This window comes from Electrophorus electricus, chromosome 13 (genome assembly GCF_041902795.1).
Source record: "Electrophorus electricus isolate QZ-2024a chromosome 13, ASM4190279v1, whole genome shotgun sequence".
Classification (NCBI taxonomy): Eukaryota; Metazoa; Chordata; class Actinopteri; order Gymnotiformes; family Gymnotidae; genus Electrophorus; species Electrophorus electricus.
Genome location: NC_137509.1, coordinates 2,615,492 through 2,643,178, shown reverse-complemented (window position 1 = coordinate 2,643,178; position 27,687 = coordinate 2,615,492). Strand labels below are relative to the sequence as shown.

General features: G+C 48.1%; 2 protein-coding genes and 1 long non-coding RNA gene across 15 annotated transcripts; 2 read left to right on the top strand and 1 right to left on the bottom strand.

Annotated features, from left to right (window-relative positions):
- The first annotated feature begins 412 nt into the window (after nucleotides 1-412).
- Nucleotides 413-7,474, top strand: mcoln3a (mucolipin TRP cation channel 3a). 6 transcript variants are annotated; one of them, XM_081694533.1, is made up of 12 exons: nucleotides 413-672; nucleotides 1,073-1,237; nucleotides 1,679-1,832; nucleotides 1,960-2,041; nucleotides 2,316-2,412; nucleotides 3,321-3,420; nucleotides 4,169-4,284; nucleotides 4,592-4,738; nucleotides 5,369-5,470; nucleotides 5,833-5,955; nucleotides 6,351-6,483; nucleotides 6,916-7,103. In XM_081694533.1, the coding sequence occupies exons 1-12, from the start codon at nucleotides 454-456 to the stop codon at nucleotides 6,951-6,953; spliced, it is 1,476 nt and encodes a 491-aa protein (XP_081550659.1). In that variant the 5' UTR covers nucleotides 413-453; the 3' UTR covers nucleotides 6,954-7,103. The 6 variants fall into 6 exon arrangements, with proteins under 6 accessions (XP_081550659.1, XP_081550661.1, XP_081550657.1 ...); XM_027031985.3 differs by having other exon boundaries at nucleotides 425-672; nucleotides 6,277-6,483; nucleotides 6,916-7,474; XM_081694531.1 differs by lacking the exon at nucleotides 5,369-5,470 and having other exon boundaries at nucleotides 422-672; nucleotides 6,277-6,483; nucleotides 6,916-7,474.
- Nucleotides 5,167-13,506, bottom strand: LOC118240089 (uncharacterized). 2 transcript variants are annotated; one of them, XR_014115767.1, is made up of 4 exons: nucleotides 13,215-13,506; nucleotides 12,069-12,979; nucleotides 9,714-9,939; nucleotides 5,167-5,964 (listed from the first exon to the last, which is right to left on the bottom strand). It is a non-coding gene; the product is annotated as an uncharacterized LOC118240089 (long non-coding RNA). The 2 variants fall into 2 exon arrangements; XR_004775264.2 differs by having other exon boundaries at nucleotides 12,069-13,506.
- On the top strand, nucleotides 11,232-27,614 carry ssx2ipa (synovial sarcoma, X breakpoint 2 interacting protein a). 7 transcript variants are annotated; one of them, XM_081694528.1, is made up of 14 exons: nucleotides 11,232-11,441; nucleotides 13,516-13,623; nucleotides 13,978-14,186; nucleotides 14,893-15,099; nucleotides 16,221-16,331; nucleotides 16,654-16,789; nucleotides 17,013-17,088; nucleotides 17,177-17,357; nucleotides 23,846-23,993; nucleotides 24,071-24,201; nucleotides 24,398-24,571; nucleotides 24,751-24,868; nucleotides 26,058-26,208; nucleotides 26,629-27,614. In XM_081694528.1, exons 2-14 carry the CDS (start codon nucleotides 13,578-13,580, stop codon nucleotides 26,753-26,755), a joined length of 1,815 nt encoding a protein of 604 aa, XP_081550654.1. In that variant the 5' UTR covers nucleotides 11,232-11,441; nucleotides 13,516-13,577; the 3' UTR covers nucleotides 26,756-27,614. The 7 variants fall into 7 exon arrangements, with proteins under 7 accessions (XP_081550654.1, XP_081550652.1, XP_081550656.1 ...); XM_081694527.1 differs by lacking the exon at nucleotides 11,232-11,441 and adding an exon at nucleotides 11,479-11,729; XM_035519730.2 differs by lacking the exon at nucleotides 11,232-11,441 and adding an exon at nucleotides 11,482-11,729 and having other exon boundaries at nucleotides 13,978-14,144.
- The last annotated feature ends 73 nt before the right edge of the window (nucleotides 27,615-27,687 follow it).

The window sequence follows — 27,687 nt, the reverse complement described above, 5'->3', positions numbered from 1 at the left end:
TTGTTAACATCCTCTCACTCAGCTGCGACAAACGTGAAACCTATCAGTGTAAATTTAAATTAGGTTTGATATTGACAGTGCAATGTTATCAGTTTGTAAAAGACACTTATTTGAAGTGTCTGGTTTGTTTTTTTTTCTTCATTGATTTGCACTTTTAAAGAAAACCCTTTCACCAGGACTAGTAGATCACTGCTTTGTTGTAGCTTACATAATAACATTTGTCTCTCAGAGATGCAGCACCATTATTGATTGACAGATCTATTCTGTGAATGTGACCAAACTGGATTAATATACGTAATGGAGCTCCTTCCTTCTACACATCTGTGGCTGTGGCGTGTGGGACCTGATCAGATATGTCCCTCACCCTGACACCGGTTCTTCCAGTCTGAGGTAAGCGCAGCTTCGAGAGTCTCAGTTCCTCTGCAGTGCTGTGTGTGAGATGAGACCAAGCTGATGTCTGAGCAGGAGGTGTTGGTGAACAGTGGCTCCAGTGGCAATGTTTCAACACTCAGCTGGCTAGCTAAGGCAGACCTAGACTGCCAGACAGTGGAGGAGCTCAGGGGGAAACTGAAATACTTTTTCATGAGTCCTTGTGAGAAATATCAGGCAAGGGGTCGTAAGCCATGGAAGATGATGCTTCAGTTTGTGAAGATCATCATCATAACTGTTCAGGTAGGAGAACCAAATTACAGAAGGTGATTTTTTTTTTTTTTTTTAAGATTGAAAACAATAGTTTTGCATTGTTTTAATCCAACACCATATGTTATATGAGGTAACAGTATTTTTTGAAATACTTGGAGAAGTCTGTGAGTTTCTTGGTTTTATGTTGTGTGCATTTCCATCATTTGATGCTAGTTCTGATCTGGTCCATCAGGTGTCATTTGAAGCCACTGTCCGCATGCTCTTTAATTCATAACACATTCATAATACACAAATAGCACTTCACTTGTATAAGAATCAAACTTCTTTTAATCAGACAGACCAACCACCAAGGATTGGGTTAAAATTTCAGTGTCACTGTTTTGCTTTCGTTATCAAGGTTTGCGTTTCACATCTTTAACTCCTATTACAGTTAGTATCTTTTGGACTGAGCAATGAGATGATGGTCACTTTCAAAGAAGAGAACCTCCTGGCCTTCAAACACCTCTTCCTTAAGGACTACAAGGACCGGGGCAGCACGTATGCAGTCTATACAAAGCATGAAGTCCACGACCATATCGACCACATCATCATGAGGGTAACAGGGAAACCGGGAAACCATGTTTCAGACTTCACATGATTTAGCTGTAATGTCATTAGGTTTGAATATAGACAGTTTGATGCTGCCAATTCACAGTTAGGGTTACAGTCCTACAGAAGTCTTTATATGTTATTAATGTGAGTCAAACATCTTGTGTTTTAGCCAAAACGCAACTGATTTCACCTTATTAATGGACTGTCGTTTCTGAGTTTAAAACAAATATCTAAAATCAGGATGGAAGCAAATGGTTCCTGAAACATTTTGCAATTATTATGAAATGACTTTGCCTCTTGTTCTAGTTTAGTATCTGATTACATTGGGTGCATGTCCTAGATAGCAGTGTGGTAAAGATGCATGACAAGGTGGTGGAATTCTCTGTCTCTTCAATGTGTTTTCTGTAGTCCTTATCTGTTTTTTGTCTTTCTTTTTAACTGTCAGTACTTGAACCTGCAGAATGTGACCGTGGGCAATCATGCGTTTGAAACAGTGAATGGAGTGGTTACCCCTCTTTCCCTGTGTCAGGAATTCTATCGCCATGGCAACATCTCCCCTGAAAACGACTCATTTGACATTGATCCCCATGTCGAAAAAGGTTTTGTACTTACAGCATAATTTGTGCAGGAACACACATTCTCTGCAGGAAATAACTAGTAGCTATGATATTGCCTGTCTTTATTGCTCTTTTAAATCATACAAACATTTACTTTTTGTTCTGGCAGAGTGCATTTATATTTATCCTATGAACTCCATGGAATATGAAGTCTTTCCAAATGATGCAAACTTCACACTGCATTTTAAAAGGTACGCATTCTGTTAAGTCTTTGAAAGGTACCTCTTCTTTTAGTGTTTAAAACATACCCTTTCTGTTAGTCTTTAAAATGTATATTTTTTGTTAGTGTTGCAAGTCGACTCCCTGCCCATTCACTCTGTGTTTGTTTGTCTGCCTGCATTACACTAGCAGTAAGCCTAGCTATGATCTCCAGGCTTTTGGAGCCTGAGTATGAACTTACACTGATTAGCTTCTTCTAAACTCAGCAGGTGTTTAGGTTGTAGCTCATCATGTCTCACCTTACAGACTGTTATCTGTGAACATCTATCTCAAAGTGAAGGCTATTAATCTGCAAACAGTTCGTCACGACGAGCTACCAGACTGCTACAACTTCAGCATTGTGGCAAGTGAAGACATTATTCACGTCCCTGTCCACACGAACCAACTCTAAAATTCTGTCATTATGGTTTTTCTTCTAGCATGTGGGACACAACTGCATTGACCCATTTTACCCTGAATTAATTCATTAAAATAAAAGATTACAGTTATTAATCAGAATGATTTATTATTTGTTTATGTCACCTTATGAATGAAATGCTAGCATCAGCATGTTTACTTTGCTTTGGGTTCAGTCATAATTTCCTTTGTGTAAGTTCCACATTGCATTCTGTAATAAGGAAGGGAACTCGTTTCTGCATGCGGTATGCTCATCATAAGGAAAAAACCCACTTCCCATTCAGACCTACTATAACAGTTCACTGTAACTGCATGCTCTCCAAGAAAGGCACACTGAGCTTATCTGTTCACATGCTGCATTGCCTCTGTGTAGTTCCTGCTGGGGTTTTCCAGTACTGTGTCACAGCCGTTCCATGAGTTGCCTGGAATGACCAATAAAATAAATCATAAATAAATAATAAAATCACAGACAGCATCGTGTAGATTTTCGAAGCAGTGTTTAAAACTGATGTATTAGGCTCTGATTTAAGCTTAACAGCATCAGAGATGAATAGTGCTATAGTTACAGCCAGAGACACACACACACACACACACAGTACATGAATAAAGCTTTGTGCACTGCAAACAATTGTCTTTGTTTACAAAAATCTCACCCCCCACTAATTTTAAACCTGTCAAAGATTTAAGATTAGTCATTTAAAAGCCAAATTTTAAGTTTTTTAAATTTGTAAATTCTTTTTGAGAAGCATTGTGTTCTTTTTAATCACATTTTGTCAAGACTGTGATCAGTAATATCTTGTAGTTAATTCTGTTACTTTTGTGACTTCCTTTTTTATGTGTTTTCTGTTTCTATAGATAGAGTTTGACAACAGAGCCCACAGTGGACGGATTAAAGTGTCTTTAAACAGCAATGCTGAGATAAAGGTCTGCAAGGAATGGACTGTCTCAAACTCCAGTGAGTTGATTTGTTGCAGTTTACATTATTTTACTGAAATTTATTGTTTACAAATGTTTCAGATTGTGAGTTTCATTCTATATTTATAAATTAAATATATTCATAAATGGGGGAAAAAAAGCTTTTAGCCAGTGCTTGAGTAGTTCTGTGTATTATTTATCCAGTATTTGATGTTTTGTATATTATCCTCTAAATGATGCTACCATGAACATTTATTAGTTGTGTTCACTGCTAAAGTTCAACGATTAGTGGATATTATAAACTTTTGTTCATCTATTTGATAAACAAAGAACTTTCTGGATGTAGAGTCCTAAATGTAGATTTTGTTTTAGATACAGTTGGATAGGATTCACTATTTGTGAGCCTCTTATACTGGTTTCGTTTTACTGAAGACAGCTTTAAGAGCTGGGTATGCCCCGCTCCAGTTCTAGGGGACAAAGCCCAGCACAGTTTGGATATTTTTTTGTTAAAAAACACCTAAACTTGGCGGTAAACTGATCAGTTCAGTCAGGGGGGTTTGTGCCAGGGTCTGGAATGTGAACTGGGCTGGAATTTGGCTCTTCGGACACTGAGCTCACCACCCTGGTCTAGAACACACTTTATACTTCGTAGAAAATAAAACGGCTGATAGCTATTCTGTAGTTCTGAAATGTGAAGTGTCCTTCTGCTCATTGCCGTACGTGTGAGAGCAGAGCAGACAGAGTGATTGGTGACCGTTAGATGAAAGGTGCGATGTTTATCATGACAGACGCTGTGAGTCACTTCCTGCTGATCGTGCTGTTTGACTCGCTGGTCATCGTGGTGTGTCTGCTGTCGCTGGTTCTGTGCACACGCTCGGTGTGTGCCAGTGTCCGCCTGCTGCTCGTGAGTCTACACCAGCTGACCTGCACAACCTGCAGGGCCATGCAACACCTGCGTCACCTGTAGCATTTGAGTTTGTCACACAGTGAATGAACCCTCCGTTTGTTTTGTTTTAGTAAGAATTACAGACTCTGCTTGTCTATAAAAGTTGATATTCAGTTTAAGAAAATTTCTAAATTTGCAGGTTTTGTTTTTTGCCTTTTTAAACACCTAATTTATAATGGATCATATATAGCACAGAAGAAACAGAAAACAAGCAATTCCAGTTTCTGTGAGTTATAGTTAAAAGCTGACGGTTTGGGCTCTGTAGGAGTACGTTTGGTTTATCTCTGAGCATCATGGGACAGTGTCATGGTCCGATCGCATGCAGTTTGTCAATGGATGGCACATTCTGATCATCCTCAGTGACGTACTGACTATTACTGGATCAGTTCTCAAAATCTGCATCCAGAGCAAAGTGAGTGACGCCCCCATACATGCACACACATACGCATGTGCACGCATGCGCGCACACACACACACACACACACACACACACACACAAACGCGCGCACACACACACACACACAGTGGGTTTGTGCCAGGATCTGGAGTGTGAACTGGAGTTTGGCTCTTCGGACACCGAGCTCACCACCCCGGTTTAGAACACACTTCACACTTTGTAGAAAATAAAACGGCCGGTAGCTATTCTATAGTTCTGAAATGTGAAGTGTCCTTCTGCTCATTGCCATACGTATGACGGCAGAGCAGACGGAGTGATTGGTGATCGTGAGATGAAAGGTGCGATGTTTATTTTGACAGATGCTGTGAGTCACTTCCTGCGGCTAGTGCTGTTTGACACACACGCACACAAAAACACCCACACTCAGCCATGCATACACAAACTTCAAAATATTAAGTGCAATTTAATGACTTCAAATGACATCATTTATTCTTGAGTTACATAGATGTGAACCATTTTAAAAATGATTACCTCTTAATCTCTAATTTATGATTAGAATTAGCCATTAGTCCTAGTAATCCCAGAAGTGATTTCAGATGTACAGATGTAGTAAAAGCCATTAGGTCTGTCTGGACTTTGTTTTAGGAGCTGACAAACTACAATGTATGCAGTATTTTATTGGGCACCTCCACCATACTAGTGTGGACTGGAGTCATGCGTTACCTGGGCTTCATCAAGAAATATAATGTAAGATAAAAATGAACAAAGTTATATTTAAGAACACAATTATATACACTTTATAAACACTGTAAACAATTATAAACAGTGTAAACATAATACTACTTTATTATAAACACTGCAAACATAATACTACTGTATTATAGACATTATTGTTCACATACTGCATGTGTATACAGACTAGGTATTTCAGAGTAGGTATTTAAGTATTTTAACAATTACACATTTAAAGGACTAATGTATGCATTTAAACAGTTATTGATCGCTGAGTTCACATGAAATATGGAACAGTTTTAACTTAAATCTGCAAACTGGGAGCAGCTTGTTAAATTCTGCTTCAGTCTGAGAACTGGGCCTCATCTGACCTCTAGATCCTCATCCTCACACTGAAGGCGGCACTGCCCAACGTCATGCGATTCTCCACCTGTGCTGTGCTCATCTACGTCAGCTACTGCTTCTGCGGCTGGATCGTGTTGGGACCGCACCACGAAAATGTGAGACTCCTTTGCGCACACACACACACGCACACACACACACAGGAGGAGCATCATGTTCAACAGATCATTCTCTCCTGTGCTTCCGTGGCCTCATTCTCTCCAGATATTTACGAAACCCTATGCAAGTCACATTAGGTGTGTCCAAAAACATGACCTAGTGCAGGGAACCACTGGACAAGAAAACACAATTATAAAAACACAAAACAGCCACTTATGTATTCCTGATATGAGCTACAGGAAACATATTCTATGTCTCTGAGAAAAAAAGAAAACCATTAGGGTATCGTGTGAGTTTAGTCCCAAGCCGTTTCTGCTCAGTTTCGTAGCTTCAACACTGTGGCGTACTGCCTGTTCTCCATGATCAACGGCGACGAGATCTATTTGACCTTCAGCAAGCTGCGGGAGAGGGGCTCCATGGTGTGGCTCTTCAGCAGGGTCTACATCTACAGCTTCATTTCCATCTTCACTTACATGGTCCTCAGCCTCTTCATTGCCATCATCACCGAAACGTACGAGACCATCAAGGTGAGGATGCCCGAGCAGCGCAGGTGCACAGACCGTGCGGGTGCCGCTGGTGTGAACTATCCCCTGTTACTCTCAGCAACATGTTTGATTCCATTCTGTATTCGGCCCAGTTCATCTTCTGATGATAGGGGGCAAAAACACTATTGTACTATTAAATATGTAAATATTTCTCTCTTAATGAAAGCACCTACCAATTGCTATTAATGTAAATAACTGCAACCACTGCAGTACAAATGCCCAGAATCTGATATGCACTACAGAAGAATATGTGAATACTAAACCAGACACCTGATTCTAGAGTCAGATGCTTCCGTGTATATCAGTAAGACTGAGTGCTGACAAACTGTCTTGTGTGCCGTGTTCTATGTCCCATGTCCTATGTCTGTCTCCTGTGTTCCGTGTCCGTGTGCTATGTCTGTGTCCTGCATGCAGCAACAGCAGAAGCAGCAGGATGGCATGGTGTTCTCTGAGCTTCAGGCCTTTATCACCACATGCAAAAACCATCCAACCTTTGGCACATACAAGCTGGATCAAGAGCCCTCTAGCTACCTCTGACCGCCTTGCCTCTGACCGCCCTGCCTCTGCACTGGCCCAAGCAGACAATCAGGATCCACCCTGCAGGAAACCACATTTACACTGCAAAACAGCTATATACCAGCTTCCTAACAGCTAGGTAGCAGCTTCATTAAATCTGCACTTGGTTCTGAAGTCACGGGCTCTGATATATTGTGCATGCAGTAGATTACAGACAGGGTGAGCTTTTGTGTTCCTTGGCCTCAATGGGCACAAGTGCTTTCACTGCAGGAAAAAAATCAAAAGGCCATAATACAATGTCTACCCTCCTGTTAAGAGATTTGACAGTTTATAGCATACTGAGGGAGGTGCCTGTGTACGTGTTTATCACTCTGTTTACATTGATAGAATTTCTCTTGATCACTTTTAATTTGCCATTAATATAATAAGATACAACACTTATAAATGACAGTAAAATGCCGTAGAACTGTTCTGAAAGTTATACACTACCCATATTCCTCTATATAGATCAATATGAAAGATATTCAAGTTCAATATAATGTGGAAGTGTGAAATATTCTTACTGACAAGCTTTTTATTTGAACACTTAGTGACTTGAAAAGTGTGTTATTATTAATGTTATTATTAAAGGCTCCACTTCTTGGCGTCTGTTGTATAATTCAAATTAGACCCCTGAAGGTCTAGTTTTTTGTTATTTGAGTTGTTGTTTTTTTTTATTCTTTATGAAATAATGGTGACTCAGTCAAAAATTGGGATAATGTTGAGAATAAACTGTTCCCTTTTTTGCTGTGGTTACTGAATATCCTCCCTCACCCAAGGGAAGGAAGATTAGAGCTCAAATGGAAAAAGTGGGTTTGTAAAGTGTAAATGTCAAGTGGAGTGTTAGCTAATAGGGGACTGGACAGTGGAGTGTCCAAAGCACTTGGGCTTTGTTGAGGATATGAAAGCCAGCAAAAATCATGGGGAATTTTGCAGCCTTTTTATCTGCTCTGTGAGTATCTGAGGATGGAAGTGTTTTGACTACTAGTCATGGTAAACCCACACACGTTGGCAAAATGGCCTGATGTAACTGGGTTGCTTCAACAAATTGACTGTTGTGCTGACAAAATCTGGCCTGATTAAATGGATATGTTAAGTGAGTCTTTGCAATCGCTTGAAGATAAAATTATGTGGCTTGCAGGGCAGGCTATGGCTCATTCCCCAGGGCTTTTGTTTAATGTTCCGCCCCATACCACAGACCAGCCAGTAGTTCCAGCAGCACCAGGTTTGCAGAGCGCGGTTCAGACAGCTCTGACTGGTCAGACAGGCATGCCGCAGTAGTTGCGCCTTAGAAACGAGACTGCCTCCACTCAAAGTCAGTAACCCAAAGAGTAAATGATAAGATCATACTGGGATTCTGGGATCCGGATTCTTGCGGGATCCCATGATCTGTCCAATCGGGATGCGTCTGTAATCCTTCAGACATGCACTCCTCCCACCTATCCTGGTGCCTTTGCTTCTATACCAATGCCACACCCACCTACCTGTGTGGGGGAGGCGTTCTGGATGCTGAGAGTCTGTGTGGAGCAGATGTTAGGCTTGTGGAGCTCCTCCCACTCTGATGTCACAGACATCATCCAGGGACCTACTGAGTCTTTTGCACGGTTCCTTTTCATGCTTTGTGATGGCCTACTGTAACTACACTAAAACTCCACCTTCACAGAAATCTATGAGAGCACTCTTCCCACCTTGTGTACGTGGGCTAACTCGGCACGGTGGGGGGGAAAGGCCCAGTGTGTCATGAATAAAAGTTTAGCAGCCAATAAAAAAGGTTGTGGACATGGTAATGCCCACTGCAAAGTCTAACAAAAAGAACAAGAAAGCCCTGAAGGCCACGGTAAAAACACAGACAATTCTCTTGTCACAAGTGTAAAAAATATGACCATGAAACTTGTCCTCACCTGGATGTCTCCCTCTGTTACCGCCATTTCTGTCTGCCCCTCAGCCCCAGGCAATCAAGGGCTTGATTACTGCAGAGGACCGATGGCGTCCAAACCAATGTTACTCATCCCAGACGTGCATCACCCACAGTGATGCTCCTTGAGTCTAATTTCCAGGCTGTTTGATCTGCCCAAACCCTCCTCTGTTACAGGACTCAGGTCAAGAATGGAGATGCAAAACCTTAATCACATATTTACTCCAGATTGTGCAGAAAGACTGCTAGGCCTCTACATGAGGCTCCCTGGTGAGTCATGCCTCCCTGGACATGCCTGATGGATGAGACTTTCCCTTCCATGGAAGGCTCCCTAGCTTGTAACTCTGTGTTCTTCCACGCTGAGCCAAACGAAGACTTTTATTTGTAGACAAACGTTGCATCCTCCTCCAGTTGTGTTGCTTTGTGGCAGCTCCAGCAGGACTCTGGTATGGGAATTACCAGATATTTCTCTACTGCCATGCCAACAGCCACTGTGTGTGGAAGCCCTGGACTTTGTTAAGTTGGCTTTCATGGCTGAGAGTACACTAACCGTCTAGGCTAAGATCCACCTGCACACTCCTCTGGCCAATGTTTATCCTCTCTAGAAACCTGACAGTGTTCACCCAATGACACAGTAAGGGGGAAACAACAACAGATGCTCAGGTGAATCCTGCAGGTAACCTCCTCTATCAGGCGACCCCTCACAACTACTCTGAAGACAAACCTCAAAGAAGACACAAACCTGGTGTCTTCCTGGATATCCATGTCTCTGCTTTCATAGGTGGCTCCAGTTTCTACTCCTATGGCCAGTCACGCTGTGGGTGAGGGTGTGTCTGGATCAAATGTACAGACAAGGTGAGCACCCACCATCTGTGAATCAGAGGTCTTCACCCTTTTGTGTGGTGGACTGGGGGAAGGCGGGGCATGAACTGCCGAACTCACTGCCTTAGCTGAAACTCATCTGAGCTCTGAAACAGACAGAGAAGTAAAGGGTTAATATCAACCCAGACACACTTGCTGCATCACTAAGGACCTGTGGGGAAGGAACGCTTCCATAGCACATGAAGACACAATTGCTGTTTAATGAATTTATGTGACTCCTCCAAATATGATTTCATTCATCGAGGGCACAGGACACAGTATGAGCCACTCAAAACATTCAAAAACAGCTCATAAATGCTGCTCTAGATACATCAGCTCATAAATGCTGCCCTAGATACACCAGATCATAAACGCTGCTCTAGATACACCAGTTCATAAAGGCTGCTCTAGATACACCAGTTCATAAACGCTGCTCTAGATACCATCAGTTCATAAAGGCTGCTCTAGATACATGTCCATTGTGTGCAGTAGCTTCTACTCTCCCTATTCAGCATTGTGTATCTAGTATTGAGGAGAATCTTTCTGTTTATGAAACCACTTCACTGGATGAGCTGCAACTGGGCTTTAGGGGAGGACAGTTTGAGGTTATTGAAGCGTATTGCACATTAGTGATAGATCTACATCACAAATAGGAAACTCTGGGACTGAGAAAAAATTTTATATGTTGCAGAAAACCTATTTTTGGACACAAATAAATAATGACTGTCATGCCTGTGAGCAGACTTGTGTTCACTTCTTGGAAACAAAAACAATAAAAACAAAAAGTCAGGCTTTCTCTAATCGGCTAACCATGACCAGTAAGTCTCTGGACGCAAATTCACATTGATTTAATTGAATCACCGCCCCCTAATGGAGATTACAAGTATATATTGGTGTAGTATATAAAGCGCATTTAGTTTCCTGGCAGAATAAACATGGCGAGAAGCTTTCAAAGATTCTCTTATCTCACATATGTCCTTGCTGAGGAATTTCTTTTCAACTGAGTAATGAACAAATAACTTATTTCAACGGTAAACTGATGAAAGAGTCAATGAAACCCTTGGACGTTAGACAAAGGTTTTACATCCCATATCACCCCCAAGGAATAGGGAGCGTAGACTCCTGGTATAAGTGTCAAGTCTCCTCTTTGAAAACTCTAACCGATCAGTATGGTTCAAACTGGAGCACTCATGTTCCTGTTGTGTTGATTTTTGCGCTGTGCCTTAGAAAACCACAGGTTCCCCTGTGATAGACCCTAGTTTCTGTGACTTAATTATTCTTCCAGTGGTTCAAACCGGGTTTAATCTAAAAGTATCTACATTTATGCACAAAGAGCGTCCTCAATAACAACGCAATAATGACTACAAAGTTCAGGTTAACTCCTTCCTGGAGTATTCTGTGCGAATGGCAATAAAGTCTCTCCTGGTTCTTGTTTCGAACAAAATCACCAAACTTGATTGTCTTCACCGTCAAATATGACAGCTCAATATCTCTGGACTGTAAGCCAGTTCTGCATATCACTCCAGAAGGACTGCACTAATACACAAACACTGCAAACTGAACCGATGCAATCTCATCGCTTCCTGTTGAACACCTGCTCACTTCTCAGGTAAATTACAACGCTAAGTCCGTTTGAGCCAATACGGAGGTTAAATACTAGTTGCCTAACAACGGTCTCACCAATGACCAAGGTGTTTATTTTTACTGCCAGAACAAGGTGTACTTCAAACGGCATTTGAAAAGTACAGCGCCTGAGGCTGGGAAAGGCAAAATCACCTCGATATTGAATCAAACACTATTTTTTCCCCTCACATGTTGGGCCGTTCGGTGGCAACCACCTTGCCACTAACTTTAGCCCAGCATACGGCAACCTTTACAAAGGACCAGCACGCTGACCGTAAGTTGAGTAGACAATCTGTCAGTCGTAGTTAGCCAGCTAGTTCTCGCTAGCTGGGTCGGTGCTGGTTAGCAGCTCCGCTAACCTAGCTAGCATCGGTGGTGGTTGGATTAGTTCGCTGAATATGAACACAGATTTGTCATGTTCCCAACTAACCTAGTTACCGAACAGTTACCACCTGGCTAGCACTACGTAGCTTCAGCCGAAGCCAATGACTGTCGGTAGCTAGTAAGCTAGATTCGCTATCGTTAGCTAGGTTAGCTAGCCCCGTCTAGCCCGAGCAGTGTCCGCTAGCTGCCTAGAGCAGGTTTAACCTACACAGCTCCTTACCTAACCTACCTTGCCAGCTCACGGTTGCCTTCACAGGATGCTTATCTCAAATGGGTAACGGGCTCTGAAGCTGAAGGTCTGGTTATAGCTTTGGACTAGAAAGTGTGTTGATGCTCTGTAGATCTGTTGTTCATCTTCCAAAAATAAATTGCTACCGCAGGTTGACACATTCAGTTGGCTAACTAGCTAGCTACCCGGCCTAAACAAGGAATGCTGATGTTTTAGGTAAACGCCAGCCGACCATTTTAACACCACCCAGCCGGACACCCAACAGCATGGCGTTAGCTAACTGTAGCTGGTCATTGGCTGGTTTTAATTTCAGTGACAAACGTGTTCGTATTTTGTTAATATGCTTGTTTTCCCATCTTTAGAGTAAACAGGTGGTTGGGGTCTTGGACTTAAGAGAAGTTATGTTGAACAGCTTCCCACATAGACAGTTGCTGTGTGAAATGTGTTTGAGGTGACTGTTTAGCTAGGAGGTTCTTTATTATTAACGTTGTCTCACTGCAGCAGTCGTAGACGTACAGCGTGGCATGCACCACAACCATCAGGTTCCAGTCAGACTGAGTTCTTCACTGTAGTGCCTTTTGTACATAGTTGGTTTATCCAGGAACAGCCTGACTGGAGGATTAAGAGGGATTTGCCATCTGTCCTAAAATGAAATATGTAGTCTCTTCTATCTTAGCCTGTTAAATACCCTACATGACAGTGTAGATTAAATAACTTTATTTGCTCCATATATGTCCATATTTTATGGTTGTATGTTAGAACCATAAGAAAAAGGCATCTTGATTTAACATCTTCAGTTCTTTACAAACCTTCAGGTGACTGTGGGTGCCGTGGTGGCTTGGTCCCCTGGAAAACGGGCAAATTAGGTCTGATGTCCACATTTCTGATGACCTCTGTGGAAGAATCGCTTTCTGTTCGGGATCATGCAATACACACAAAGGCATTAAGTTAGCTTCTCCATGGCCTGCACTGTTGAATTTGATTGTGCTGTATTTTCTTCTGACCTGTCAGACTTTGGCTGTGTGTGTGTGTGTGTGTGTGTGTGTGGCTGCTCTGGTGTAAGCTATATGAAGTCTGAGCTGACTGTTTCCACATGTCATACACATATTCACTCAGGTGCCCCCCATATAGCTCACTTTAGTTTACCTGATACATTTTCAGTATTCACCAATTCAAGTAGTTGTTTTGTTGTTGTTGTGGTGTTGATCTTGTTTGAGGGAGGGGTAAGAGAGTCTCTTGGGTGGGAAACAGAGCAGATGACCCCACAACACTGTCCAGCTCCATTGGCTCTAGATAACCCCAGGCCTGTAGCGTCAGTCTGCACCTACCGCATGACCTGGTTGGTTGTGGTTTGCATCAGTAATCCTGCGGTGGTGCAGTATGGTGGGATAATCCATCAGATTGGTGCTTGCTCTGTAATCCAGCGTGGATGGGTGTTCTGTTTCAGGACTGGCTGTCTGAAGTTCTGTTGATGCCCTGCATGTGTCATTGTCCCGGTTATGTGCTGACATGGGAGACTGGTGGACGCCACCAATGATGCCAGACCCTGGTCTTGGTAAGCACTAGAAACATGGGTACTCGTCATGGGACCTAATGTGCATTCATGTTGATCTGTTCATTCAGGGCTCACATTGTAGTCCTTATTTAACCCTCTCAGTGCTTGGCTAATCGATTCAGATTTTCAAAAAGCATGGTGTAGCTTTCTAGATTTAAAGTTCTGTGGTATTGGGATTCCTGGTGATGAGTGTAAAGGCTTTGTGTGTTCGCCGGGTTCATCCTGCTCACAGAATGCTAGGACATGGGAGGCCTTTGTGCTACCCTGGTTGTTTTTACACCGATTTACCCCCCCCCCAACGAGGTAGGTTCCAACAGGCGGCTGTAACGCCCGGCTTTGCTGTACTGTGTGCAGGGATCCGAGAGTTCTCCAGTGTCTCCCACATCGATGAGTCTCCCTCCAGGCACAGATCGCCCCCGGCCACTCGCGCCTCTGAGACGAACTCCAAACACTCCTACAGCGTGTTAACTGCCTTCTGCACAGAGGAGAACATCCCACAGTGTGTTGCCTACGTCAACCAGGTCCGCAAAACGGGATTCAGTTCACGTTTGGTTACCAACATGGTGATGGTGATATTTTCACATTTATGCATGTGCTTGACACAACAGTTGTTTAGTTTTGCGTTAATTAACTGTGAATATCTCACAGCTTTGGCCTGTGAGGCAGTGGGATAAGTGTGGATTTGAACTGAAATCTAGTAGACCACCTGACTCAAACTCCAACCTTTGATTCATAATTGTACATCCTAACTGGTGCATACACTTCCACTACAGGTATTTTCATATATCTTGTAAAGAAACTGAATCTAATGATCTTTGCAGTAATTTGTAATCCTTGCTGCAATCATTCAAAGATTGGGTCTTATATGGAATGTGCTGAAATTATTCATTTTCATTTTTTCAATTACACAAACTCTTATGCTGTCTCTGTGTTCTCCAACACTAACCGTTCCTCCCGATGTGCCCTCATTAACAGTACTAACCCTTTGCTGTATTTCCTGACTAAGGTTAGCAGGGTGATGTCATTAGCAACAACTGGGCTGCTAGTATAGAACATTTGCAAGCGTTCACCAGTGTTTCTGCTGAACCACTGCATCCCTTCTAAATAAGACTGGTGGAGCGCTCCAAACATGTGCGATCTCAGAGATGTACTTCAGGCTCAGAGTTGATAAGTGCAGATGCAGCATGGTCCCAGGATGCTGGCACCAGTTTGGTGTGGCATGTGAACAGTGTGCAGGCATCTAATGTGTCTGTGTGTTTCTGTGCACAGGAGGCGGCGGCCCTGGGGCTGTGTGGCGTGTGTGTGGAGGCTCGGGGAGCAGGGCCCAGTCTCGGTGCTGCGTCTGCCTTGAACCTGCTCTATGAGCTGCTGCAGCTCCAGAGGAGAGGCCAGCGGACCCTGCACGACCTCGAGACCCAGCAGCTAAAAAACAACAGCGACCTGGAACACTTGCAGCACAACAACTCCAGACTGAAAGTACAGCAGATGTCTTACACACTTTTCTAGAATATTGTTCGTTATTGTTTATATTGTTGTTGTTGTTGTTGTAGTGTCCGTTGTCGGCCAGAGGAGGATATGAGTCTTGGTTTCTAACTCATGCTAACTTATGCTCTACAGAGTCGTTAGATCCTGCCTGCATTTACAGTGACTGTATTGATGTATAACTTAATTCTTTAAGGTCTTTGGAGAGAACCTGTAGACTGTATGACTTTATGGACAATTAGGGTTACTTTAAGGAGTTTATGAACGTTAAGCACCTGTGGTTATGAACTGCTCTCACACTAATGAAGACATGGATTTATAAGTAAACTCATCTGAGTCTAAGGTGTTGTTCAGTAACATGCAGATGTAATTCAGATGTACTGCTATCATTACCAGAGGGTGATGGTCATTGTCATGGTCACCAGTGAATTATTTCTCCCTTTTAGATGTAGAGGTCATCTCCGTTCATAATGTCACACACCTGCCTCTAGTGTTCATGTGCTGATTTCAATGTAGAGCATCAAGGTCCAGCCTGTTGGATTTATCTTTGTAACTGAATTGTGCGAGGTGATTGATCTTCTGGAACAAGCCTCTTATACAAACCCTTTGTCTCTCTGTATGAGTGCAGGGCAGTTTTAATCCTGTCTGCTGACCCCAGCCAGTCCACGTTTCATTGTGTTCCGTTCTCTATCCCCGATGGGCCAGGTGTTTTTGGAGCTGGAACCAACATCGCTGGGAGGCTCTGGATTTTAAAGATCCTTGTTATAGTAGAACCAAATAGCCTTGTCAAAGCTGAGAGTATTGGCCTAATGTCTCTTGGCTTATGCTTCCAAGAGCCCAGATCCGATGTGCACTGGTTGTCCTGGTCGCAGCTCAGCCGTGAGGTCCTTCTGTTACCTGAGAGACGTGTCATCAAACCGACTTTGATGTTTGATAGTACAGCCTCGGAGCAAAAAGAGGCCTGTTAAAGGCTAAGGAAACTGCTGCCAGCTCTGTTGTGAGATGATGCTCCCTCAGATCTAGAGAAGGTGTGTGTTTGTTTGTTTTTTGTTTTTTTAGCTAATGTGTGCGTGTGCGTGTGCGTGCGTGTGTGTGTGTGTGCGTCGCTGTTTCAGGACCAGCTTGAGCACACCCGGAGGGAGAACTCGGGCCTTCATGAAGGCGAGCGTCAGCTCCAACTGAAGATCCGAACCCTGCAGAGGTACCTGAAGTCGGAGAAAGAGGAAGTAGGTCACTCTCAATGCTCTGACCGGACAGGAAGTAAGAGGCTGTTCATAGAAACCTCTCAGCGGCTACAGTGTAGGGGCTATTGAGTCTGTGTAGTGGAATTATTGATCTTATGACCACAAACAAGTAATCATAACTTGTAAAGGCTGTAGAAAGCCAAAACACAAAAGCAGGCTGTAACTTTGTCATCTTAGCAGTCTCATGGGATGGTGGTCTGAGAGGTTTCCTGGGCTAGATGAGGCATGTGGGTGAGTTGTCTGGAGCTGCGGGTGTGTGTGTCCACGCATGCTTTCTAACGTGTTTTCACGCCACACTGAACAGGTGCAGAAGCTTCAGAGCATCATCGCCAGCCGTGCTACACAGTACAACCACGACGCCAAGCGTAAAGAGAGGGAGAGTGCGAAGCTGAAGGAACGTCTCAACCAGCTGCTCGTGGACAAGCGCGACAAGAGACTCGGTAGCTTGGTCCTCAGCCGAACAGCTTTACTTAGGATGTGAAGGCGTAGTTTCACGATTGGGTTTGGGTATCTCAGGTGGACAAATGGGCACAGCTGGTGTGTGTGTGTGTGTGTGTGTGTGTGTGTGTGTGTGTGTGTGTGTGTGTGTGTGTGTGGTGGAGCTGTCTGGCCATGCAGGGTTAATTTTTCCTTTTCCAATGTTTGTGTTCTGCTGTCTTTCAGCCATTGAGGTGGCGAACTGCGTGGGCCGCGCTGACGGGAAAAGAAGCCTGTGGAAGACGAGCAAGATGGAGGCCAGGTAAACTGCCGAGTCACCGCGCTGCTGATCACACTCATGGGGGTGCATTTCATAATCCCAGGTGTGTGTGTATCTGTATCTGTCTCAGACACGAGGGGGAGATGTACAAGGCTCTGCTGAGTGACTATGAGGGGCGCCATCAAGTGCTGCTGCAGGAGAATGCTGAACTGAAGAAGCTCCTGCAGCTCATGAAGAAGGACATGGTGTCCATGCTCAGCCCCAGGAAGACCACACGCGCACACATGCCTGCTGAGGACAGCCTGGAGCAGGTCTGCACCCCACACACACACACACACACACACACACACGCGCCTGCTGACGACAGCCTGGAGCAGGTCTGCAACACACACACACACACGCGCCTGCTGACGACAGCCTGGAGCAGGTCTGCAACACACACACACACACACGCACCTGCTGACGACAGCCTGGAGCAGGTCTGCAACACACACACACACACACGCACCTGCTGACGACAGCCTGGAGCAGGTCTGCAACACACACACACACACACGCACCTGCTGACGACAGCCTGGAGCAGGTCTGCAACACACACACACACACACGCACCTGCTGACGACAGCCTGGAGCAGGTCTGCAACACACACACACACACACGCGCCTGCTGACGACAGCCTGGAGCAGGTCTGCAACACACACACACACACGCCTGCTGACGACAGCCTGGAGCAGGTCCGCACCACACACACACACACACACACACACACACACACGCCTGCTGACGACAGCCTGGAGCAGGTCCGCACCACACACACACACACACACACACACACACACACACACACACACGCCTGCTGACGACAGCCTGGAGCAGGTCCGCACCACACACACACACACACACACACACACACACACACACACACGCGCCTGCTGACGACAGCCTGGAGCAGGTCTGCAACACACACACACACACGCGCCTGCTGACGACAGCCTGGAGCAGGTCTGCAACACACACACACACACACGCACCTGCTGACGACAGCCTGGAGCAGGTCTGCAACACACACACACACACACGCACCTGCTGACGACAGCCTGGAGCAGGTCTGCAACACACACACACACACACGCACCTGCTGACGACAGCCTGGAGCAGGTCTGCAACACACACACACACACACGCACCTGCTGACGACAGCCTGGAGCAGGTCTGCAACACACACACACACACACGCACCTGCTGACGACAGCCTGGAGCAGGTCTGCAACACACACACACACACACGCGCCTGCTGACGACAGCCTGGAGCAGGTCTGCAACACACACACACACACGCCTGCTGACGACAGCCTGGAGCAGGTCCGCACCACACACACACACACACACACACACACACACACACGCCTGCTGACGACAGCCTGGAGCAGGTCCGCACCACACACACACACACACACACACACACACACACACACGCCTGCTGACGACAGCCTGGAGCAGGTCCGCACCACACACACACACACACACACACACACGCCTGCTGACGACAGCCTGGAGCAGGTCCGCACCACACACACACACACACACACACACACGCCTGCTGACGACAGCCTGGAGCAGGTCCGCACCACACACACACACACACACACACACGCCTGCTGACGACAGCCTGGAGCAGGTCCGCACCACACACACACACACACACGCCTGCTGACGACAGCCTGGAGCAGGTCCGCACCACACACACACACACACACGCCTGCTGACGACAGCCTGGAGCAGGTCCGCACCACACACACACACACACACGCCTGCTGACGACAGCCTGGAGCAGGTCCGCACCACACACACACACACACACACACACGCCTGCTGACGACAGCCTGGAGCAGGTCCGCACCACACACACACACACACACACACACACACACGCCTGCTGACGACAGCCTGGAGCAGGTCCGCACCACACACACACACACGCCTGCTGACGACAGCCTGGAGCAGGTCCGCACCACACACACACACACACACACACACACGCCTGCTGACGACAGCCTGGAGCAGGTCTGCACCACACACACACACACACACACACACACGCCTGCTGACGACAGCCTGGAGCAGGTCCGCACCACACACACACACACACACACGCCTGCTGACGACAGCCTGGAGCAGGTCCGCACCACACACACACACACACACACGCCTGCTGACGACAGCCTGGAGCAGGTCCGCACCACACACACACACACACACACGCCTGCTGACGACAGCCTGGAGCAGGTCCGCACCACACACACACACACACACACGCCTGCTGACGACAGCCTGGAGCAGGTCCGCACCACACACACACACACACACACGCCTGCTGACGACAGCCTGGAGCAGGTCCGCACCACACACACACACACACACACGCCTGCTGACGACAGCCTGGAGCAGGTCCGCACCACACACACACACACACACGCCTGCTGACGACAGCCTGGAGCAGGTCCGCACCACACACACACACACACACACGCCTGCTGACGACAGCCTGGAGCAGGTCCGCACCACACACACACACACACACGCCTGCTGACGACAGCCTGGAGCAGGTCCGCACCACACACACACACACACACGCCTGCTGACGACAGCCTGGAGCAGGTCCGCACCACACACACACACACACACGCCTGCTGACGACAGCCTGGAGCAGGTCCGCACCACACACACACACACACACGCCTGCTGACGACAGCCTGGAGCAGGTCCGCACCACACACACACACACACACGCCTGCTGACGACAGCCTGGAGCAGGTCCGCACCACACACACACACACACACACACACGCCTGCTGACGACAGCCTGGAGCAGGTCCGCACCACACACACACACACACACACACACGCCTGCTGACGACAGCCTGGAGCAGGTCCGCACCACACACACACACACACACACACACGCCTGCTGACGACAGCCTGGAGCAGGTCCGCACCACACACACACACACACACACACACGCCTGCTGACGACAGCCTGGAGCAGGTCCGCACCACACACACACACACACACACACACACGCCTGCTGACGACAGCCTGGAGCAGGTCCGCACCACACACACACACACACACACACACGCCTGCTGACGACAGCCTGGAGCAGGTCCGCACCACACACACACACACACACACACACACGCCTGCTGACGACAGCCTGGAGCAGGTCCGCACCACACACACACACACACACACACACGCCTGCTGACGACAGCCTGGAGCAGGTCCGCACCACACACACACACACACACACACACGCCTGCTGACGACAGCCTGGAGCAGGTCCGCACCACACACACACACACACACACACGCACGCCTGCTGACGACAGCCTGGAGCAGGTCCGCACCACACACACACACACACACACACACGCACGCCTGCTGACGACAGCCTGGAGCAGGTCCGCACCACACACACACACACACACACACGCCTGCTGACGACAGCCTGGAGCAGGTCCGCACCACACACACACACACACACGCCTGCTGACGACAGCCTGGAGCAGGTCCGCACCACACACACACACACACACGCCTGCTGACGACAGCCTGGAGCAGGTCCGCACCACACACACACACACACACGCCTGCTGACGACAGCCTGGAGCAGGTCCGCACCACACACACACACACACACACGCCTGCTGACGACAGCCTGGAGCAGGTCCGCACCACACACACACACACACACACACACACACACACACGCCTGCTGACGACAGCCTGGAGCAGGTCCGCACCACACACACACACACACACACACACACACGCCTGCTGACGACAGCCTGGAGCAGGTCCGCACCACACACACACACACACACGCCTGCTGACGACAGCCTGGAGCAGGTCCGCACCACACACACACACACACACGCCTGCTGACGACAGCCTGGAGCAGGTCCGCACCACACACACACACACACACGCCTGCTGACGACAGCCTGGAGCAGGTCCGCACCACACACACACACACACACGCCTGCTGACGACAGCCTGGAGCAGGTCCGCACCACACACACACACACACACGCCTGCTGACGACAGCCTGGAGCAGGTCCGCACCACACACACACACACACACGCCTGCTGACGACAGCCTGGAGCAGGTCCGCACCACACACACACACACACACGCCTGCTGACGACAGCCTGGAGCAGGTCCGCACCACACACACACACACACACACACGCCTGCTGACGACAGCCTGGAGCAGGTCCGCACCACACACACACACACACACACACGCCTGCTGACGACAGCCTGGAGCAGGTCCGCACCGCGCACACACACACACACGCCTGCTGACGACAGCCTGGAGCAGGTCCGCACCGCGCACACACACACACACACACACACACGCCTGCTGACGACAGCCTGGAGCAGGTCCGCACCACACACACACACACACACACACACACACACACACACACGCCTGCTGACGACAGCCTGGAGCAGGTCCGCACCACACACACACACACACACGCCTGCTGACGACAGCCTGGAGCAGGTCCGCACCGCGCACACACACACACACACACACACACACACACACGCCTGCTGACGACAGCCTGGAGCAGGTCCGCACCGCGCACACACACACACACACACACACACACGCCTGCTGACGACAGCCTGGAGCAGGTCCGCACCGCGCACACACACACACACACACACACACACACACGCCTGCTGACGACAGCCTGGAGCAGGTCCGCACCGCGCACACACACACACACACACACACGCCTGCTGACGACAGCCTGGAGCAGGTCCGCACCGCGCACACACACACACACACACACACATGCCTGCTGACGACAGCCTGGAGCAGGTCCGCACCGCGCACACACACACACACACACACACATGCCTGCTGACGACAGCCTGGAGCAGGTCCGCACCGCGCACACACACACACACGCCTGCTGGCGACAGCCTGGAGCAGGTCCGCACCGCACACGCACACACGCCTGCTGACGACAGCCTGGAGCAGGTCCGCACCACACACACACACACACACACACACACACACACACACACGCCTGCTGACGACAGCCTGGAGCAGGTCCGCACCACACACACACACACACACGCCTGCTGACGACAGCCTGGAGCAGGTCCGCACCGCGCACACACACACACACACACACACACACACGCCTGCTGACGACAGCCTGGAGCAGGTCCGCACCGCGCACACACACACACACACACACACACACGCCTGCTGACGACAGCCTGGAGCAGGTCCGCACCGCGCACACACACACACACACACACACACACACACGCCTGCTGACGACAGCCTGGAGCAGGTCCGCACCGCGCACACACACACACACACACACACGCCTGCTGACGACAGCCTGGAGCAGGTCCGCACCGCGCACACACACACACACACACACACATGCCTGCTGACGACAGCCTGGAGCAGGTCCGCACCGCGCACACACACACACACACACACACATGCCTGCTGACGACAGCCTGGAGCAGGTCCGCACCGCGCACACACACACACACGCCTGCTGGCGACAGCCTGGAGCAGGTCCGCACCGCACACGCACACACGCCTGCTGACGACAGCCTGGAGCAGGTCCGCACCGCGCACACACACACACACACGCCTGCTGACGACAGCCTGGAGCAGGTCCGAACCGCGCACACACACACACACACACGCCTGCTGACGACAGCCTGGAGCAGGTCCGCACCGCGCACACACACACACACACACACGCCTGCTGACGACAGCCTGGAGCAGGTCCGCACCGCGCACACACACACACACACACACACGCCTGCTGACGACAGCCTGGAGCAGGTCCGCACCGCGCACACACACACACACACACACACGCCTGCTGACGACAGCCTGGAGCAGGTCCGCACCGCGCGCACACACACACACACACACACACACGCCTGCTGACGACAGCCTGGAGCAGGTCCGCACCGCGCACACACACACACACACACACACACGCCTGCTGACGACAGCCTGGAGCAGGTCCGCACCGCGCACACACACACACACACACACACGCCTGCTGACGACAGCCTGGAGCAGGTCCGCACCGCGCACACACACACACACACACACACACACACACGCCTGCTGACGACAGCCTGGAGCAGGTCCGCACCGCACACACACACACACGCCTGCTGACGACAGCCTGGAGCAGGTCCGCACTGCACACACACACACACACACACACACACACAGGCCTGCTGACGACAGCCTGGAGCAGGTCCGCACCGCACACACACACACACGCCTGCTGACGACAGCCTGGAGCAGGTCCGCACCGCACACACACACACACACACACACACACACAGGCCTGCTGACGACAGCCTGGAGCAGGTCCGCACCGCACACACACACACACACACACACACACACACACACGCCTGCTGACGACAGCCTGGAGCAGGTCCGCACCGCGCGCACACACACACACACACACACACACACACACACACACACACACACACACATACACAGCTGTGAGAGGCAAGACTGGAACATGCCTGTAATTTGACCACAGACTCCTCACTCAGAGAGAAACATATCCAGCTCTTCTCATCTGATTGGTCCCTCCCTTCCTGCACAGCATATACAACCGCACGCAGCAAAAATAAAGAACCAGAGATTAACACTGTCTCTGATATGACTGTATACGTGGTGTCGTGTGCCTGTGTGTGGTCTGTGCGCATGTTTCAGGCGGGCTCTGAACCTGACGACGAGTTGTGTGAGGGCAGCAGAGACCCTCTGGAGCAGATGTGTGAACAGGCTCGTGAGCAGCTGGCCAACAGCATCCGTCTGCAGTGGAGGAGACTGAAAAGCCACATGCAGAGACTCGACAGCCAGGGTGCGTGTCCTCCCGGCAGTGCAGGGGGAGGTGGTACACATCCTTTACTTATTGTTTTGTAACAATCTGTGTGTCAGTGTCGCTGGCTGCTAGTCGGGAGCAAGAGGAGGTGATCTCTAGGAGGGAGCATGAGGAGGCCATAACACATATGAAGATGGAACTACAGCAGTGTACAGAGTTCATCCAGACTCAGCAACAACTACTGCAGGTACCTACACAGACACCTAAACATACACACAGGAGCAACAGCTGTGACCTTGGATTGGTTGTGGCTGTGTTTGAAATGACTGGTTGGGATTAAAGTGGAGATGGAGCTGGGTTGGTGGCTGGGCTTGGGTTGGAGCCGTGTTTAGAGGCGGGGGTTGGGTTGGGTTTGAGCTCTTGTTTCTGGCTTGGTGCCACAGCAGCAGCTGAGCTTGCCGTGTGACGAGGAGACGGCGGCCCTGCTGAACGACGGATACTTGCTGGAGGAGAAGGAGCGTCTGAAGGAGGAGTGGAGCCTCTTCCACGAGCAGAAGAAGAACTTTGAGATGGAGAGGAAGAACTTCACCGAAGCTGCTATCCGCCTCGGCCACGAGGTAATGGGATCAGAATCCAAGCAGGAAAAGCAGGAATCGGTTCGCTCCTGTGATGGGGCGGGGAGGTTTGACGTAGTTAATCCCAAAATGCCAAGATCCTGATGTTAACCTCCACACTGTGTTTGTGTCACAGTGCTGTGTTGTTCCATGCTGTTCGTTCACTGTTCTGTCTTCTGTAGAGAAAAGCTTTTGAGGAGGACCGTGCCCTGTGGCTGAAGACCCAGTTTTTGAACATGGCCCCGTTTGTGGGCCACAGGCGGCATGCCACATCTGAGTCTCGCCGCGCCTTAACCATCGGTGGGTCTTACAGACAGCTACAGCAGACTCACCGGGTCTGAGATACCAGTGCTCACTAGCACCCCCTGCAGTGCTGAGCTTTTTATCCATGGTGGGTGGGTGTGTGGGTGGGTGGGTGTGTCGCCCCTCCCCTCCCATCCCCTCCCCTCTGTGTCTTGTGTGATCTCACTTACCTGGGTGTCATTTTGTTGCTGTTTTCAGCATGACTTTGATGAATCCCTCATGACTTGGGAATTGTGTCTGTGTGTGATCTATGTCACATGAGTGGCCTTTCACCAGCTTTGGGGGTGGGGGATTATATAGTGAGGAGCTTTCCGTAGTGCTAATGGAGTTATAATGGAGTGATATCTCAGACTTGTGTCAGAGCCATAAATGCTGATGCACATGTTTGAGTCTAGCCAGCATTAAGTGTAACAAACTTCAGCTGCATCATTGGTCTTGATGAAAATAGCTCAGAAACTGAAATGTCACCTCGTACTGTAATGAACTGGATGCCCTCATGACAGAGGAAGTTTAGTGTTGACACTGCACATTGCATCTAAAACGTCTTGCTGAACACGTCCAACCACCGTAATGAATGTGCAGCGGTGATCCTCCCAACACCGTAAGCAGTTTCGCTTTTTCATCTACAATTAGATAACATTTGGTTATAATAACCTGTAATATCACCCTGCACCTAATGAAGCTGGTGAAATTACCCTGCAAATTCGAGGTGGCGTGTGTTGTGTATATCGGATCATGTGTTTTATAAATATCGTTTGTTGTATATCTCAGAACTCTGCAGTACAGTAGCAGCTGCAGAGGTTTGGCATGGGTGTGTTCAGACTGCTGGTCTGGGCGTGTTCAGCAGCAGACAGAACACACTTGGGGCACCGTGCTGCTTCTGGGGCTGTGCCCAGTTCCGATCATGTTAGACATTCATAGTGCCGTAGCTGTCGTGGGGTGTTTGTTCGCTGTGCTTGTGGAGTAGGTGTGGCTACTTTTGCTCTGGTGATGGATTGTAATCAGAGCCTTAAGCATTTTGTTCAGCAGTTGGAGTGGTTTAAAGTGATTTATGTTGTGTTTTGAGCAATGTTTGATTTTGTCCTGGAATTGTTTCCTTTGGACGTTTATAGGATTTAACTCATTTAAAAAAAAAAAAAAAAAAAAGGTGTAGGGGGTGTTCACTGTTCCACTCATCTCTGTGCAGGTGCTCAGTCCGGGGCCAAAGTCCCGTCCAGTCCGGCTCTTTCCTGCACGTCCGCGTCCCACACTGGCCTCTCCACACCCACCTCTGACCCCATGACCCTGCCCTCCACAGCTGAGCTCTACCGTACCCTCCAGCTCATACCGGACAGCAGGTGGTACTCTTCATGACCCAGTTCTTTAAGGATTAGGGTGGGGCTGGGGTGGGGGATGAGGGTGCCTTTGAGGAGGGAAAATGCTTCAACGTGTCATGCCACTCTCTTCCAAGATGTTTCAGACCCTCAGTAAAAATAATCCTGCACAAACTTCAAGTTTAAGTCTCACTCTGTGCAGTTTGACAGTGTTGAGCAGGAACGGTCAGCAAAGGCAGTCTGAGGTGTGGATGTGTTTATGTAAGGAAGCTCTCTGTTCTGCAGACAGCTGTAGGGGGTTTTACTTTTGTCTTATAGTACATAGTTGATGACATTTTAGTCTTTTTCTTTCACACTCAGAGCCTCACTGCTATATCTTGTTTCTAACCGAATTCTCCAGGTCATTAAGATGCTAACACATTTATCTATTTCATGTTTACCCAGAAGTCAAGGGAGATGTGCCAGTAACAGTTTTCAGAGCGGCGCAACAATGACCAAATCACAGCTGCGCGACAGCTGTACAGACTGCAGTATTTTCTCAGTGGTCAGAGATGGGAACAGCGCCTCCTAGAGGTCATCCAGTGTTGGGATCAGTACAGAGACTGCATGCTGTATATGGCACAGGTTAAAGTTCTGTGACCATAAGCTTAACACAGCAGGAACCTGCCTGTCAGACCAGTAATGCAAATCCCTATAGTGGGACTTGGACTGTAGTGACATGCCTCTGACGCCATGACTCATCCATACAGACCTAAGCCTCAGACAATCCAAGTTTTTTTCAGCATTGTTTACCTGTAAAAAAATGTATTATAATTTTTTTTTAATATAAATACACACGCACACACACAGTGGAACACCCTAGTTGAGAAGGCACTAATGTTTATTAATATATGTTTTACAGTCATGTAAAAATAAACAAGTGTAGCACAATCAAATAGAGCACTTTAAACAAGACTCCACTGAAAACATCTTAGTTTCCAACAATTTATATACTTACCTTTTTCTATTTAACATTAAAGTGGTAAAAATATAATATAACTTGGGTATTTTCTTGGTTTGCTGATTTTGTTTTATTTTTTATTTTTAAATAATATATGTATGTTATCTGCCATTGCCGTGTCATATTATGCAGGGATATGTAGACTGGAATAGTTGTGGATAATATTTTTGACAGAGTAGTTATTGGGGAGAGTTTGCCTGTAGAATCTAGTTTTTGTACAGATATGTGAAATTTGTAGCAGTGAAATATATGACTTGTAAATGCTTTTTTCCATTAATATTGTACAATAATTTTTTTGCTTTTTATTGACCCATCTGTTTGTATAGACAGATCATGAATGTTTCTCTGGTAGAAACACTACAGGTTTTTAGAGGCCGTACATTGGCTGCTTGAACATATCAATGTAATAAATGTTTTTATTTTAAAATGAGATTTATGCAATCAGTGGTGTCCTGCTTAAGGCTATAATTTAGAATTTTTGCATTTATTTCTGTTTACCTCAG